Source organism: Falco rusticolus, chromosome 10 (assembly GCF_015220075.1).
Source record: "Falco rusticolus isolate bFalRus1 chromosome 10, bFalRus1.pri, whole genome shotgun sequence".
In the NCBI taxonomy this organism is placed as follows: domain Eukaryota; kingdom Metazoa; phylum Chordata; class Aves; order Falconiformes; family Falconidae; genus Falco; species Falco rusticolus.
The window spans coordinates 30,847,010-30,862,929 of NC_051196.1; the positions used below are offsets into that span (position 1 = coordinate 30,847,010).

General features: G+C 39.4%; 1 protein-coding gene across 2 annotated transcripts in view; it reads left to right on the forward strand.

Moving 5' to 3' along the window:
- PREX1 (phosphatidylinositol-3,4,5-trisphosphate dependent Rac exchange factor 1) overlaps window positions 1-15,920 on the forward strand; it is a 166,266-nt gene that overhangs the window by 117,395 nt on the left and 32,951 nt on the right. For both annotated transcript variants that reach the window (XM_037402502.1, XM_037402504.1), the window contains exons 14-16: window positions 4,313-4,388; window positions 9,486-9,558; window positions 10,914-11,056. In XM_037402502.1, the coding sequence (XP_037258399.1) occupies window positions 4,313-4,388; window positions 9,486-9,558; window positions 10,914-11,056 (292 nt within the window). The remainder of the gene's footprint in view (window positions 1-4,312; window positions 4,389-9,485; window positions 9,559-10,913; window positions 11,057-15,920) is intronic.

Genomic DNA, 15,920 nt, shown 5'->3' on the forward strand with positions numbered 1-15,920 from the left:
GGATGACACATTACTATTGAAATCTGTATTCTTTCTTATTATGAACAGTAATTTTCTGCATCTTCTTGTCTCTTTCACTACCCTTCTATTTCCACAGTTTAGATCTTCAGTTGTACTTTTGCTGGAGGATGTTGGAACTGGGTTCTGGGAGAGTGAAAGGCTAGTGTTATAGTCTTCCTGACATTTGCTTCCTCTATTAGTTCATGAGAGCTGTTAGCATGACAAAAGTTTGTTTGTTTACTTTGGCATTTTATGTGAGTTAAAGTGGGTGTGATTAATAAGAGACTACTGATTCAGGGCAGATTGTGTGACGTGATTGTAGCTGCTCTATTATTTGGATTATAGAAAACGTAAACAGATGCTAAAATAATGTAAACATATTCCAATGTGATGCTAGGATTCTTTAATTCAAAGCACCCTAAACAAAAAAAACCTAATCTGAAGTAGAATAAAACCTGAAGCTGTAATTTGAAAAAACCCTGACAATTTTGGGCAAAATCTTCAGTACTTGGATCTGTATAAATAAATACTAAAGACCTGAGATAATCTGCAAGTGCTAGTTAACTCTCTTCCCAGATCCCAGGAGATGATTTTCAGATGTTGTTGCCTTACTGTGACATCAGATGAACATTTCTGGCCTATAATGGAAACCACCCTGAACCATGTAGGTGTTCTGTTTAGGTGTTTGTGGTTGAAAATCAGGCATTTTCGCTTAGGAGTACTTAATTTTTACATACAAAAAACTGATGAAGAAGAAAAACAAGCCTTTGGTGGGCATGGCTGGAGTCCCAAATTCGACAAAACTGACCTTTTGTCCCCAGCTTGTACAGCTGATGTTTCACTGAGATGCCGTTGTCATTCTAAAAGGAGCTGCAAAGACAGTTACAGTTAATCAGACATAAATTTGCCTAATTAGATCTCTAGGGTTTTTTCTCCAGAACAACTGTTGTACAGTAGTACGGATTTCAGTTAACCTGCCTAAAGGGTATGGAGAGAGCAGGAAAGCATGATGCAGCTGTTGGTAGGCAGAATGGTTATGTATATGCATGCGTGTATTTGCACATACACATTTCAGCCCTTAAGATGGCAATTCACATGCAGAACAGGTAAGTGAGGCTTAAAAATTTTCACTGACCTCAGGGTACCCACAAACTGAAAGGGGTGTAGTCTTACAGTTTAGGGAATCAGCAAGGACAAAATAACTACCATAGGCCTGTCTTGTGGTGTTTTATCAGTGTGCTATTTTTGTAATAGAATCAGGATTCATCTGTGTTAGTGACTGCATGAATCCAAACTGTGTATGACCAGTGAAAAATAGCAGACTGTCAGAAGTTTTAGGATCCTTCTGTATAGACTTAACATTCTCAGTATGTTTAGGTTCTTCTTCCCACCATTCTCTTTCCTACTTACTCTTCCTTTTATGTCCCTGTTAGAAAACTGGTATCTCCTAGGCTGTCATCCGCTTCTTGTCATGTCTTTTTGCTTCTGACAAGCCTAATGTTAGCCTAAATGAACTAGCTTTTAGCCAAGTTAGTTGTGCAAAACTTATTACTTTGTGCTGTGCCTTTGGCCTGCTGCTTTATCTGGCATTTTCAGACTGCTGATCCCTGCAATCATGCTAGCAAGGTGATGAAGCCTACTTTTTCTGGTGCAATCTTCCTTCTAGAAAATCGGGAAAACTGCTTGGAGTAGCAGGTTCATGTGCCAAGAGGATCTGGAGGAATTATAAAATTCAAAATTCAGTTACTTGGTTGACAACCTTGGGACATAATTTTGCTTAGTCATCTTCCCTGGAAACCTGGGAGTTTCCATGTAGCCTTTGCCTTTATAATTTTCTTTAAGTAAACTCTTACACTGATGTACTTTGAGGGCAAGATGGTATACCCTGCTGGAAATAAAGCATGCTGCTTTGGGGGTTGATATATAAAAAGTAAAACATTTTGGAAAAAAATCTTAGATGTGGAGAAGGTTCTGAATACATCCGTGATCTACTTTGGGGAAGTTGTGAGGGTGGGAGTACTTGCTCCCACTTACATGTGTGATGGACGGTACTTCAGTACATAGATAGGCTAGACCCAGTGAAGAACATTTTATTCCTCTAACTCCTGTGAGGCAGCAAGATTCTGCCAAAATTTAAATGGTTCCCACATTCATATTTGACTATTCACCTGCAGCTCATGGTTCTGGATAACTTTCTATGATTCATTCTCTACTCCTGTTCAGGCTAGATTGAAATGGGGGGGAAAAGTCAGTGAACTAATGTTGAAATATTAATACCTGACAAGCATTTAAGTACAAGCAGTGAAAGACTAGGCCTTGGACCAAGATGCTGATGCCAGCTCAGTCAAAACTCTAGCTCAATGTCAGCATCTGTATGAAAACGTTGGGAGTTGCTTCTCACAGTCTGGAAACCCCTACTCATTCGTACTCAATATTTTAATGCTTTCCTTTATTGTTTGACATTTCAAAAGCACATTTTCTCAAGATAAGACTGTGAGAGGGGAAAAAACTGCCCAGAATACTCCCACAGCTTTGTGCTGGATTTAGCACATTACTGGAAGACAAATTGAAAAATGTGTGTAAGCACTATGAGGAAAGCTCTTGTTCTGAGGACATGTTTCTGGAAATGCTGGTGGGGGTTTTTTTGCTTGTTTTATTTTGGGGTTTTTTTTCTCCCAAGATCTGAAAGTCCTGCTTTCCTTTATAATTTCTCACACCCTGCGTTCTGCAAACACACAGGCATTTCTGCTGCATTTACTTACAAAAGCCAGTCACAACGTGTTTGTATCTGTAGATGATTAGTGAAAGGAACATGAGCACGATGAATTTTAGATAGTGGTTTGATGTTAGATTTTTTGAAAAAAATAAATGTCAAATAGTGTGGTGCTAATGAAAGAGGCTGATTTGACAGAACTGAAGAAAAGTGTTCTCTTGAGCTGCCGTATAGATACATCCGGACAGTGAAACAGTCACAGTGGCTGTGAAAGTTTGCTTCCACAGTCATGCCAGTGGACCTCAAGCTTGAAATAGAAGGACCACCTCCGAGGGTGAGAGAGGAATTAATTCTTCATAGCCCATTCAGCGTTTGGCCTCTCTACTGAGACTCTCAACAAGAGCGAGCCAATTAATGCAAATTAATTGTGGTAATGGCTTTTGTGATGTGGAGCTAGGAACTGGATCGAGACCATGAAACTTTCTTCACACAGGCCAGTAAACAGCCTTAAAATGGAAAGAGCTTTTCATTCTCTCTTGAGCTGGATTAAATCCAGTGACCTGGAGGTGAAAGGTGTTTGAGCCCAATGTCCTAAGCCACACAGTCCTCTTATATTTGTATCAAAATTCTTTAGAAGTATTTTATGAAGGACTAAAAACATCAATTATCTCCATGGCTCTGAGAAGAGGAATGGAAGAAAACTGCAAAAAGCAGCAAGTTACAATAGGGTTTCTTTTCCTAATTTCAGGAACAGTGCTGCTGTCTACAAGGACTGTGTGTGCGATGGTGCAAGTTGTGTTACAAGACCTAATACAACACTTCTTTTTTTATTTACAATGGCTGAAATTATCTAATGCCATAAAAGAACACTGTGTGCTCTATTTGTATCTGGCTACTCTGTGATATTTTGCTAAAGGAAGTAAAATCTGAGCAGGTGCAGAGAATCAGGAAAATCTGTCTTGACAGAGTAGGCTAGAAGGTGCTTAATTCAGTGAGCCTAACAAGGAAGGGGCAGAGAGGGAGTATGTAGGGTCACTGTTGATGAATACGTTGATGGGTAAATACTAGAGAAGTATTATTTAAGCTTATAGATGGGGCTGCCACAGAGCCAGTGACAGTAAACTGGGCGTGAATGGATTAGGATGGAAACTAGAAGATGACGTCCAGCCAGAAGAATGTGATTTTCAGGTGAATGGATGGTGGCAATATTCTAACATGAGTTAAAGCAGCAGCTCAGTACATTTGCAAAAAGAATGCCCTGGTTGCCTCTGGCAAGAATGTGAGCTCACTGAAGATGGCTTGAAACAACATCTAGAGAAATTTGAAATAATACTGCTCTGTATTGATCTGAAATATCTTCCTAATTCAAGTTGTTAGAAAAGTTTAAAAACTAGTCCTTTCTTCTAGAGAGCAAGGATATCTGCTTCTTAGGTTTTATTTATTTGTGATTGGGAGTCTATAATTTTTTTACCTGTCTGTAATTCTTTTTCTTTCCTCAACTTGTTAATAGTAGGTCCCAATAGTATATGTACATCTGTAGTGTAAAAGAAGTGTTTACCTTTTTGTCCCGATTTTCCCTCTATTCTCTTTCTTAATTAGAGACCGCGACTACCACCTGAAGACCTACAAATCAGTAATCCCTGCAAGTAAACTAGTGGATTGGCTTATTGCACAGGTAAGAAACGTTACGATACTGCTGTCTTTGACAAGGAGCTTAATTTTTCAGTTCCATTTAAAAGTAAATAAAATGCAGTTATTTAGAGAATATTTCAACATAATTAAACATATTCTGATTCTTTGAATTTATAATCTTACACTTTATTGTTCATTTGGTGAAATCTTGTTATTTGGCAGCATAAAGAGGAATAAAGATCTTTGGAAGAAAGTTCTTTCCTAGCCCTAGGAGTGGTGAACTGATGGTTCTTGGGGACCTTTTCTATTTCTTGGGATTTTTGGAAGATGTTTAAAGCAGTGTTGGTCTCGTTTAATCTAGTGTAGGTGTGGTACAGTTTTATTAAAAAAGGAATCAGAGTTTAACACCAACTACACCAATGTCTTTAGAAAGTGTAGTATCCCCACATTTACCTTGTAATTTACAGAGAAGCACCTGTAGCTTGGGAAATGAAAAATTTAGCTTTGATGGTGTAAAGCAATCTAAAGGGAGAGTGTGCCATGTTGCTCACTGTCATAGAGTCAACTGTACGTTCTGGTTTTGTCTTAAATGATGGTCTGATTCACAATCGCATTAAGTCCTATACTGCCAAAATGACATAAAGGGAAGCTGGTTTGAATGAGAATCTGGCCTCTGACAACCAGGGATGTTGTGTTTCAGAAACGTTTCCTGCAATTGCATTTGACGTCCTCTTACATTAATAAGATTGATATGATTGAAGGTTGTTCTGTGCCAAATAACTGAATGAGAATGGAGTAGTCAATTGTTTTCCTGTTAAGAGCATAGAGGAGAGCAAGGATATTAGTACTGAGGCTGTCATACCAGTTACACGTGATTTAACTGGGTCTTCTTCATGGAAAGCTGAGGGGGGAAAAAGAAGTCTGCTTTTGCCAAAGAGGAGCGATGTAATCAGGCCAATATAATAGTTAATCATAGAGCTGTAGGCAGTAGAAAGACTCAGATAGCAAAGTAAAGTATCAGCTCTTGGTCTGGAAAAGGTCGCTCATTTTCTTCCCCGTTTTTCTTCATTCTGGTAGGTTAATGTGGCTGTTAGTTCTCCTGTTTACTGAACTTTACGTTAAGATTGAACCAGACTGTACTAAAGGCAGATACAGAAGTCTTTTTAATTTATGTTGTGTATGTGTGCATATGTACGTGTATTACAGATGCATAGATGAGGGAAACATCATCTGAGCTCAGTTAAAGGAGAACATTGTTAAACATTTAAATCACCATCTATGACTTAGATGAATTCCTGTCTGTGTGGCTAAATCAATCTTTGCTCATAGATCCTTACAAATAGTAATTTTCATGGAGGTTTGCTTGGTGTTTTCATACTACATTGAGCTGTCTTCTAGCAACCATTAATACTTGGCCATACTAGCCAACAACAGCTTTTAGTGGGAGCTAACAAATACTCAGCTGTTTGCAGAGTAGTTAATTTATTTAACTGCTCAAATATCTATCTTTCGGTTTAACTTTAGGCTTCTCTTCTTGAAAATCTTGCTTATGGTATCTGATCTGATAACTACCTGTTACACAAAAATGCTGGGATGTATTTGTTTCTGCTTCTGACAACCAGTTTACATTGTGATTTTTGTTTAGAAATGGCACACAGAAAAAGTGAGGACTGTTGTTTCTGTTCGATTTAGTGATGTAGGGATGACTGTCTTGAAGGATAGTTTCTCTCATTTCTGTTTGCAATTTAGGCTATAAATGCAAGTGGGAGCCCTTGCCAATAAGAAAACTGTTTTTAATTTTCTTGACCTTTACAATATTCATAAGACTGAACAGAGCAAAAGAGTGAGAATGTTTTTTATAATCAAAGAAATGGTGTCAGTTGTACTTTGTACCCTCATCCTCCCATCTGGAAATTGTTGGCTATTATACTCTGGCAAGAGATAAGTTGGCAATGAGGCTAAATCTTGTGTACAATTCAACAGTTGTATTCAAATGTGATATATGTTGTTATCCCCTATGTATTGTATGCATTCAGAGCCTTATTGTTGCATGTGCAGTGCATTTGTGGCTCTGTAGACATCAGGGGTCTGCAGGAGCTGAGCATCACTGACTGTCGGATTTATTAATAAAGTGCCCTGTGATATGCTAGCACAGGTCATTCACTGTAAGGGAGTTTTTGCACGTGAGAGTGGGTGGTCAAGCAATTTCCTAACAACTTGGAGATTTAGTGCTGAATTTGCTTGATGTCTTTTTATTGTTTGTAGCTCTTCACAATAGCTGGATCCTATTGCAGTTATCCACGCAGTATGTCTCAGGGAAGTTGTGCATGAGACTAAAATAAAGCATGAGGGATGATGGTGGAGAGAAGCACGTCTGAGCATGTGCCGGTCGGAGATGGAAGTGTTCATGCCTCTTCTAGAGGCACAGAGTCAAATCCTGGAAACCATAACGCTGTATCAGTTTCCTGTAGGCATTACTTTAGTGACCCTTTGAATGTAACAGAGAAATGGTTACAGCAGTAGAGTCTGAGAGGAGAACTATCTGATCCTTATCCATGGATTTACACTGAAAGTGTCTGTGAATTATATTATAGTCTCTATATATATTTAGAGGTAATCCTTGAGGGGAGGGGGCTCATTCTTCCATTGAGTCTGGACCCTCTCAACTTCATTTTACAACCTAGTATTTCTCTGACTACCGATAGGCTGCGGACAAAGAGTAACACAGACCTCACTTACCAATGTCAGAGCTCTTGTACTTCACAGAATCTCAGGTGGTGCTGGGGGTGCACTAAAAGGCTGAACGGCCACTAAACCAGTACTTCTGTCATCTGGCTGAAGATTTATATCCAGACCTCCAGAACTTATCTGTGATAAAACACAGACCATTATTAGGGCTTTAGACATCATGGCATTAGCTGAACTAGACAACAACAATAATAGTAATGGTGGAAGTAATTATTTATTAATTATCTACAATAATTATAGTCATATAATAATATAAGATTAACAATTATAATACAATAATTATGATACTATAAATACATAACGCAATGTTGTATTATATTATTATATTATGAGTAATAATAGTAATAGTGTGCTCTGGGCATGATTCTTGACTATGGTACTGTCTGTAAACTTGCTAAAATTCTGCTGATTCACATTCAGTGATTATATTTGAATAAACCTAAATTATCTTGTCAAAACTAGTGTATCTAGTTTCCCATCCAATTTCTACATGAAAAAGTTATGAGAAAGCCATTTTGTCAAAATTGTTAGTGGTTCTTTGTTAAGATTTTTGTTACTGCTTTCATTGTATTTGGACAAACTACTACATAACATTTAGTACTTGCAGGTGAGCTGAAATGACCTATTTTTAAGTTACATTTTATAATTAGAGAATGCTGTTTTGCTAATGAAATCTTTTGAGGCCAAGTTAACATCATCGGAAGTAGTCAAGTCTGGTTCAGAGCTTTCGTACGCGAAGATTTTGCTGCCTACAAAAAAGTGGATTCCTAAAGGTTAAGAGAGTAACATTAGAAGGCATTTCTACTCCAGTTTATTTACAGTTGAAAGAATAAATCACATTTTTAAGTCCCAGCCTCTTTAGAGGATAAATGGGTAGTTTATTTTAAAGTAACACAAAGTGAGTGTTGAGAGTTGTCGCATGACTGGATGTTGAAAATGAGGAAAGACTTGAAATTAGTTTATAGTAAAAGTTAAACTTCAGGTTTATTAAACCCCTTTTCTTGTCTTTCTTTCCGTGGTTACATAATCATACAGTCCCTCCAGAACTGCTTTGGTCTTTTTCCTGCTAAGACAGCAGTCTTTAGTTCTTCATTTGTAAATGTCATGCCTTTTTTTTTGCTCTCAGAAAGTCTCTTCAACAAGAGCCAGTAGTGCTGCTGATTGGCACGTGCTGATCCCGGTTTATCCTGTATTTAAATAGTATCTTCACACCATAATGATTGTTCTTTGCCAGTATTTGCCTGGCAAATAGCTACTGCTCTCCTTAGTAGGACTTGAAGTAGGGCTGATGTTCTGCTGACAAGATCAGAGGGCTCTTGGCCTGCAGGCTGGTTTGCTTAAAACAAGGTCAGTACGCTACTCTGCAGTTGCTGCTAGAGCTTCAGGATATCTAGTTCTCCAGATGGAGGGGGAAAAAGAAGGTGTGACACTTGCATAGGATACAGACTCTAATTTAGCAGGCCTGAAAGTAATATGCCGAAATGCTCCTCTGCCAGAGCAGCAGGTCCCCTGCCTGCTGAAATGAGCTGACCAACTGCTCTGGGTGAGATAGCAGGTCCCAGGTTCTCTTGTCTGGGGGCTGGGAAGCAGGTAATCCTGCATCAGGTGACCAGTGTTGACAGTGTTTTTCATCTGAGTAAGACCAATCAATTAGTGCCTGCTGATTTTTACGAGCGCTATTTAGAACTTACATGTCTGCCTAAGAAGTACAAGCAGCATGTTTGTAAAGTCTTCACTTGTGACTGCAAATTAGCAGCTATGTAGAGAAAACAAAGCATTTCTTGTATTTAATTGAATTATAGATGCAAAAGTTAATGCTGCCATTTCAGGTAAATTGCTAAATTTGCAAGTCACCTTTGGTACGTGTTTTGAAATACTACACTCAAGGCTTCAGGTAGTGAGAAACCGAAGTCTTTGTTCACAGGTCTGTGTGAGAAAAGAATGCCACTGCAGCTTTAACCAGCCTGACCTTTGGAGTTCACATACACTGGGTTTACTCAGGGGTTTTGTCCTTTGGTTGAATATAGATAAGATCTCTCAACTTCTTTCTCTTAAGAATGAGTTTTATTGTCTGTGGCTAATGGGTCCTAAAGTCCAACACTTTGATTGCAAATGAAACGTCTACATTGAGATGCTATTGTGTCCCTTTGTGGGTTAAACAGCTACTTTCCAGAATTCTGGTCTTTGTCGTCCTGGTTCCTGTAGGAGGCAAGAGATGCTATATATAGGAATAAATGGGATTTGGGCAGCGGGTAGCAATTTTAATTTCTTGCTATTGTTCCCTACAAAGAGCATCCTGCTAATTTCAGAGCCCCAAGCTATGCAGTGGGGAAGTGGAATAATTTAGCTTAGGAAGTAGTCTGAGATGTAATATTTATCCTCTTGTTTCTAGGGAGACTGTCAGACTCGGGAGGAAGCTGTCGCACTGGGTGTTGGACTCTGCAATAACGGCTTCATGCATCATGGTAATGCATCAATATTACTTCCCACAACCAATTAAAGGAGCTCTTACTTCAGTCAGATGAGCTGACTGTCTGAAAATCCCTTTTCTGTAGGCTCTGCCATACATGCTGACATATATACAATTGCAGGCATCACAGCAGGTCCTTCTGAAAAGCAGCCTTTAAGTTTATACAGAATGTGGAAGCCTAGTGCCTTCCCAAGGGAATCCCCTTGCTAGTAGTTGCGTTGAGCCCTGAAGTGATTAGACAAGCCAGAAGGCGCATGTTTTTTCAGTGCGTCTCTTGCACAGCCATCAGACCAATGCAGAAGCCAAGTACTGCTCTGAAATACCACCAAGAAATGTCAGATACAAAGTAAAATTGCCTAGTTCTTGCCACGTCGACAACAAGCACAGTGCTCAGTGCTGAATCTCTGAAGCTTCCGTATCTGAAGTGCCAAATGGCCAAGTTAAATGTCACCCGTCCTCAGTGGTGATGCTGCTGAACTGGGAAAGTAAACAACCCCATCTGCATCAGTATCAAATCACACATACAAAGTAGTAAGAGTAAAACATGGTTTGTCCTATGAAACATCCAGTTTTAGTCATAGATAACATTTGCTAAATAGTATCTGTTTGGTCATAGATAACATTCAACCATATATTGGAGTGGGTTTGAGAGCAGATTATCGTAAATAATAGAGAATTTGCATAGTACTTGATAAGAATGTAAGAATAGTTGTTTGTCTTTAAACAATTTGATCTGTTTTGAGCCCATGTAAACTTTTGGCGTTCATAACATACGTTGGCAAGGGGTTCCTTTGCATAAGCACCTGTTGAATGAAGAACTTTTTCCTCGGGTTTTAAAACTGTCACTTGCTGCTTTTGTTTGAAGCCCCCAGGTCTCATATTTGAAAACTTGGTAAAGAACTCCTTGGTAAAGTCACACCTTTCAGAATTGTATGGATCTTATTTCCCTCTCAATTCCTTCTTAGGCTGAAAAGCATTAGACTACTTAGCCACCTCACCTTTAAGCAGCCATTTTACCCCTCTTTGCTCCTTTTATAGTTTTAAATTGGGAAAGGAGTGTAACATTTTGAGTAGCATCTTTCATTCAAGAGGATCTTTTGTATGTTTTATGCATTCCACATGCCAGAGACATCATATCATGACCTACTGTGCGCTGCAAAGAAAAGTATACCCTGAAAATACAGTAGTAGTTTAAAAATATAGAGCTGAATAGGTGACTGATAGGGATGCATGTGGTCTTTGTTCTGTAAAGACTGGGGAAATATTTAGGATTTCCTGTAACTTTCTTTTTTGTTTCTCTTTCTTTCTCTCTGTAAATGCATGTGCGTGTTTCATATATATTGTTTCCAGTCCTGGAGAAAAGCGAATTTAAGGATGAATCCTTATATTTCCGCTTCTATGCTGATGAGGAGATGGAAGGCACCAGTTCCAAAAGCAAACTATTACGTAATGACTTCAAGCTTGTGGAAAACATCTTGGGAAAGAGTCTTCTGGTAAGAAATATGTTAATGTAAACCTTGACATTTCTGTGAAACTGGTATTGTTTTATACTAAAGGAGAATGGAAAGGAAAATTATGATGGAATAGAATTAAAATGGGAAATTGTACCTGTAGCTAGACTTTTATTCACTGTATAAATTCTAATTCTTGAGCAACTTTGCTGTAGAGCTCAAGCTTCTGTAGCTCTGACTTTTCTAGCTGGGCAGACTGCATAGCTTATTCTGCAGCAAGGGAAATCTGTAAACTGCAGGCTCCCTTCTCTAGCCTGTGACCATCCTGCTGCACTACCTGGGAGCTTTGGATTTGCAGCTCACACACACGTGCAAATACGTGTACATTCTTGCCTGTGATAAGTCTCAAGAAAAGCAGAGACTCGGAGATAAGATGATTTCATCCAGTTCACAGCCCAACTCCTTTCTATTCCCATGAAACCCTTGAGAGACTCTGGAAGTGAGCTGGGAGCTGGAGATGTTGTCTTAGCAGGCACCGTATGTTTCTTGAGTTTGCTGAGCAGGCACCACAGTGGTGGTGTGGTGGAGGAGAAAGTGATGGGTACTACTATCTTGGGAGAGGGCTGCCATTGAGTTTAAATACAGTTTAAATTTAAACACAGTTTAAACACCCTTATATGTGACAGATTCAGATGCAAGTTAAAAGACTGATAAGAACACATGTATTTCAGGACATCTTTTTATAAGTGGTATGAATATGCCCTGCATTACTGGATCAAGTACCGGCTTTACTTTGTTTATGGAAGCCATTTAGAAAAAAAATGCTGATCTTTCTGTTCATGCTTTTGCAACGTTACTCTTATCTCCAGATTCTCAGCTCACTAAAAGCCATCGTCGTCATTACTGTACTGGGATTATTTTAACGCTGTTTGGACTTGGTAGTCGCATTGGTGCACTCTTTGTTCCAAGATTCTTGTTTGCTGCCAGTGGCTCCAGGCCCATCTTTTTCTGTCTTTGAACACTGGCAGAATGCAGGAGCAGGATAAAAACTTGGGTTGAAACTACAAAAGCAGATTGCTGGAAAAGATCCAGAGGTCCATTATATGGGAAAAATTTTCCTGTGGTTCACACAAACTTCACTGTCTCACTCTGTCTTGTCTCCCAGGAGACCAATCTGTGTCTGTCTCAATGGCCAGAAGTAATATTTAAAGCACTATGGTCCCTCAAAATTATTCCTCTATGCACCAGTGCCAGAGACTGGGGTGATGGGTTAATATGATTATTCTCATGGAGAGTTATTGGGAAGCAGTTAAAAGATGATACACTGTGTGCCATTTTTTTATTGTGATTTGCAAGGGACTCAGAAATCAGTTTTGTGTAAGTTGGTGGGAGCTGCCGTTGTCCAGTTACTTTCAATTTTCCACCTTACTGAGACAAGACAGTTTGGGAAGGCAGGTTGATAGTATGTCTCTTCTGCGTTCTTCTGTCAGTTCAACACCCTTCTCTTAAAATGCCAAAACCCAACAGTAACGTGTTGGCTGTGGAATGAGGCATTTCAAGTTCTTTGATTCTGTTTTCCGTTAATGTGATAATAGTTTGTTAGTATTCACTAAAGAGACAGAACAAACAAGCAAACTGTGCACATACACTATTTACTAGTGATTAATTGTAAGCCCTAATTGGTCCTTCCAGTCACTCCGTAACTTGGTAACTGAAATATCTGCAACAGGAATAATTTTAATACTGCTACTATGGTAGTTCTGAAGTGCTTCAGTCAGACTGTTAAAATACAGTCCCATCTCAAAAAGTAAACAATCTGAAATGAACAGCACACTGTGGGTAAGAAGTTTCCTACTTACAGGGCACAGGCTTTTGTCCCATGAGTAGTAGTCATGCTAAAGTTATGAGTTGCCCTCATTTTCACAAATAAATTGGCAGTCCCCTGACTATTTGTGTAGAAGACCCCACAAACAACAGTACAGTAAAAGCATTACACTTATCCACAAAAGCATTTGCCAGAATTCTGTTTTGTTCTGTGTTTAGGAGTTATGAGCAGCTGGAATCCTGAGGCTTTGCTGTCTGTGGAACATCACTGCTTGCCTCTTTACACGTATGATGGGGCATTGATCCTTCCCATGCCCTGATCTCACCATAGAAAGTTTAATGGAATTTCTTCAGCACTGGCTTTTGAAACATGCTTTTGTACTACCATGAAATCGAAGCTGTTTAATGGACAGCTTCCCCCAGCCCCTTCATCTAAGTTTGCTTTATCACAGGAGAACTTGCCCTTGAAAACAGAAAACAATGGAAACCTTGGCAAATATATCATTAGAAATGCCAAGGAAAAAGTGCTTTCAGTATGAAAAAATGCACTTCAAACAAAACTTAATACTCATTTATTTGTGCAATTGTTTCTCATTGATGGACATAAATCTTGACAAACTGAAAAAATATACAACATTCTTTGCATAGCTGAAGAGAATTTGGCTTTTGGATTGACTCCAAGCATTGTGACTTGGGTGCTGCAGCGTGCTGTTAACTTGTGACCAGCACCTCTGCTTGTCAGGCCAAGCCCAACCACAACGCGAGTTAAAGCCAGTAGCTTGGAGCTGAGTATGAGACAAGGGTAGCTGGCTGTAGAGATCGGCCTCCGTCAAAGCTGCCCGAGAGGTCTCATGCACAGACAATGCCAGAGTCCCCAGAAGACCCCAGTGTATCACTTATCTCAAAAGAAAAGCATTTTCAGTGACTTCTGAAGATGATGCCTGTGTATCTTTTACGTAGCATTCTCAAAACTGTCATGCTGGATTGGAGGTCTGGGCTGTAACTCTAAACCTCATCAACTTCCCAGACCTGTGATACCTCCTACATTCCTCCAGGGTATCCCATTTTTCTTATCCTCAGTAGCGTGTGACAGTAGTTGCAGGAGAGAGTAGCTGCTTCTTCCACTGCAGTTCCCAGCCAGGACTGTAGCACATCCTGGAATTAACTCATGCAGGAGCCTGAGTACTGTAGCTTATTCGATGAAAGCCAACGGTTTGAGAACAGAAGTCAGGGTTACCTGGATTTAATTTAACTTCTTGCATCGACACACTGTGTGGGCTGAGCAAGACCTTAAGTCACTGCATGCCTCAGTTTACCATCTGAAAATTAGGATGCTAAATCTCATCTATCCATAGGGCTTTGCCACTGCTATTACATCTAGAATCAGCTTTGAAAATGAAAGTGTCCTCATAATTCAGCACTTCAGATACCATGTTTTTAGCTGATAGGTAGTAATATCATTTGAGTTCATGTCTTTTCCATTTGAAACCAGCTAATCCAATAAATGTAGCATTCACCTTAAAATTCTTACAAAAGCATAGAATGCATTTCTCCTAGTCTAATAATGAATAAATAATAGTAATTTCTATTACTTAAAAAGGCCATACTTGGTCCTTAATAAAAGTCTCTTCCACTTTTAATCATTTCAGGAGAATTATTTTTGTGTGTTGCGCTAATATAAAATGACCTAACTGCAAAATTTCAGCAGAGAGCAAAAAGAGATTTCCCTTTGTTTGTTATACTAGTGTACCACGGTCTATTGTGGCTTGACAGTTCCAGTCATTGATTTAAAACACCCCTGGGAAGAGAGCCACTAATAAGAGCCCATCCTCTAGGGGTCTGTGATCTCCCAAGGAGACAGGCTGGCAAGTCAGTAACAAGAGGCATCCATCATCCAGGTGTATGTGGCCAGATAAGGACTTTGTTTGAGTGGATTCAGATACTAAACATTACAGTGAACTCTGAAGTGAAAAACATCCTTTTGGCTGTAAATCTTTCACTGTTCAGAATGAACAGTTCGGTTTCAGTGCTGAATTTCAAAGCTCACAAACCATAAGAAACTTTGAGTCATTTTGTATATATTAAGCCTATTTTGCTAATGTGACAAAACATAACTTTGAAGATAATAGCAGTAGGGGGGACTTAGATTCCGGAGCTTCTCATTGGAAATAAATTTTGTCTTTTCAAATTTTATTTTGGTGCCCCAGAGCTGTGGACTTTTCAAAGGCTGGGGAGTCTGGAACAACCTGGGAGATGAGGTGGCAGGAAAATCACTCTCTTCAAATGAATGCCGAGGGCCGCAGAAACCTCGTCAGTGTTGTGAAGCATTCAGACTTGACATTATCTGATAAGTCACTGCTCCTTAAGAAATTCTTAACCAACTCAGACTGTTCAAGTGTGTCCAACAGAGAAGAGTTTATGCGGGAGAGCTGTAGGGAAGGCGGTGGGAGATGATGTGCATCCTGGACCCTAGTTTAGGAAATGGTGGTTGATAGGCCTGTGCTACCTCTTCTGCTGTTGATGTCCGCAAGAGTTTAGGCTGAGTTCCTGCTTCTGCATGAGACAGGTGTAATAGACCATTCTTTGCATAGCTTTTCATCCCTGCACACCCCCCCTGAAATTCTCTTTGAATATGTTCTGACGACATTTGCCCTCTGGTTTTGATTAAACATGCTTATTTCTCATATGGTCTCATTTTTTAACGTGGTTGTCTTTCAAGATTAAACAGCTGCTGCCTTACGTTCAAAAACTGATAGGATTTCAGGGGCACAGAAATAATTCTTGTAGATGGCAAGTTAGTTAATTGCTTTGGACTCCTTAGGGATGAATGGTGTTTGGCTGTGGAATTGCAAGGTATTGCTACTTTATAATAAAGAATGAATCATACCCTTCTCCAAGTATTGCATATGGAATATTACCCATAGTCTGCCTTTTCATAAGAGAGTGTCTTCTGGTACAGGGGCATCAGTATACAGAAAGCGAGATTTCTTTCTTTACAACGTCATGACGAAGTTCCTGACGTTGATGTGTTTGGGTTTTCTTAAAAGTAGTTTGGTTCTTTGCTTTCAAACAATACATTTTT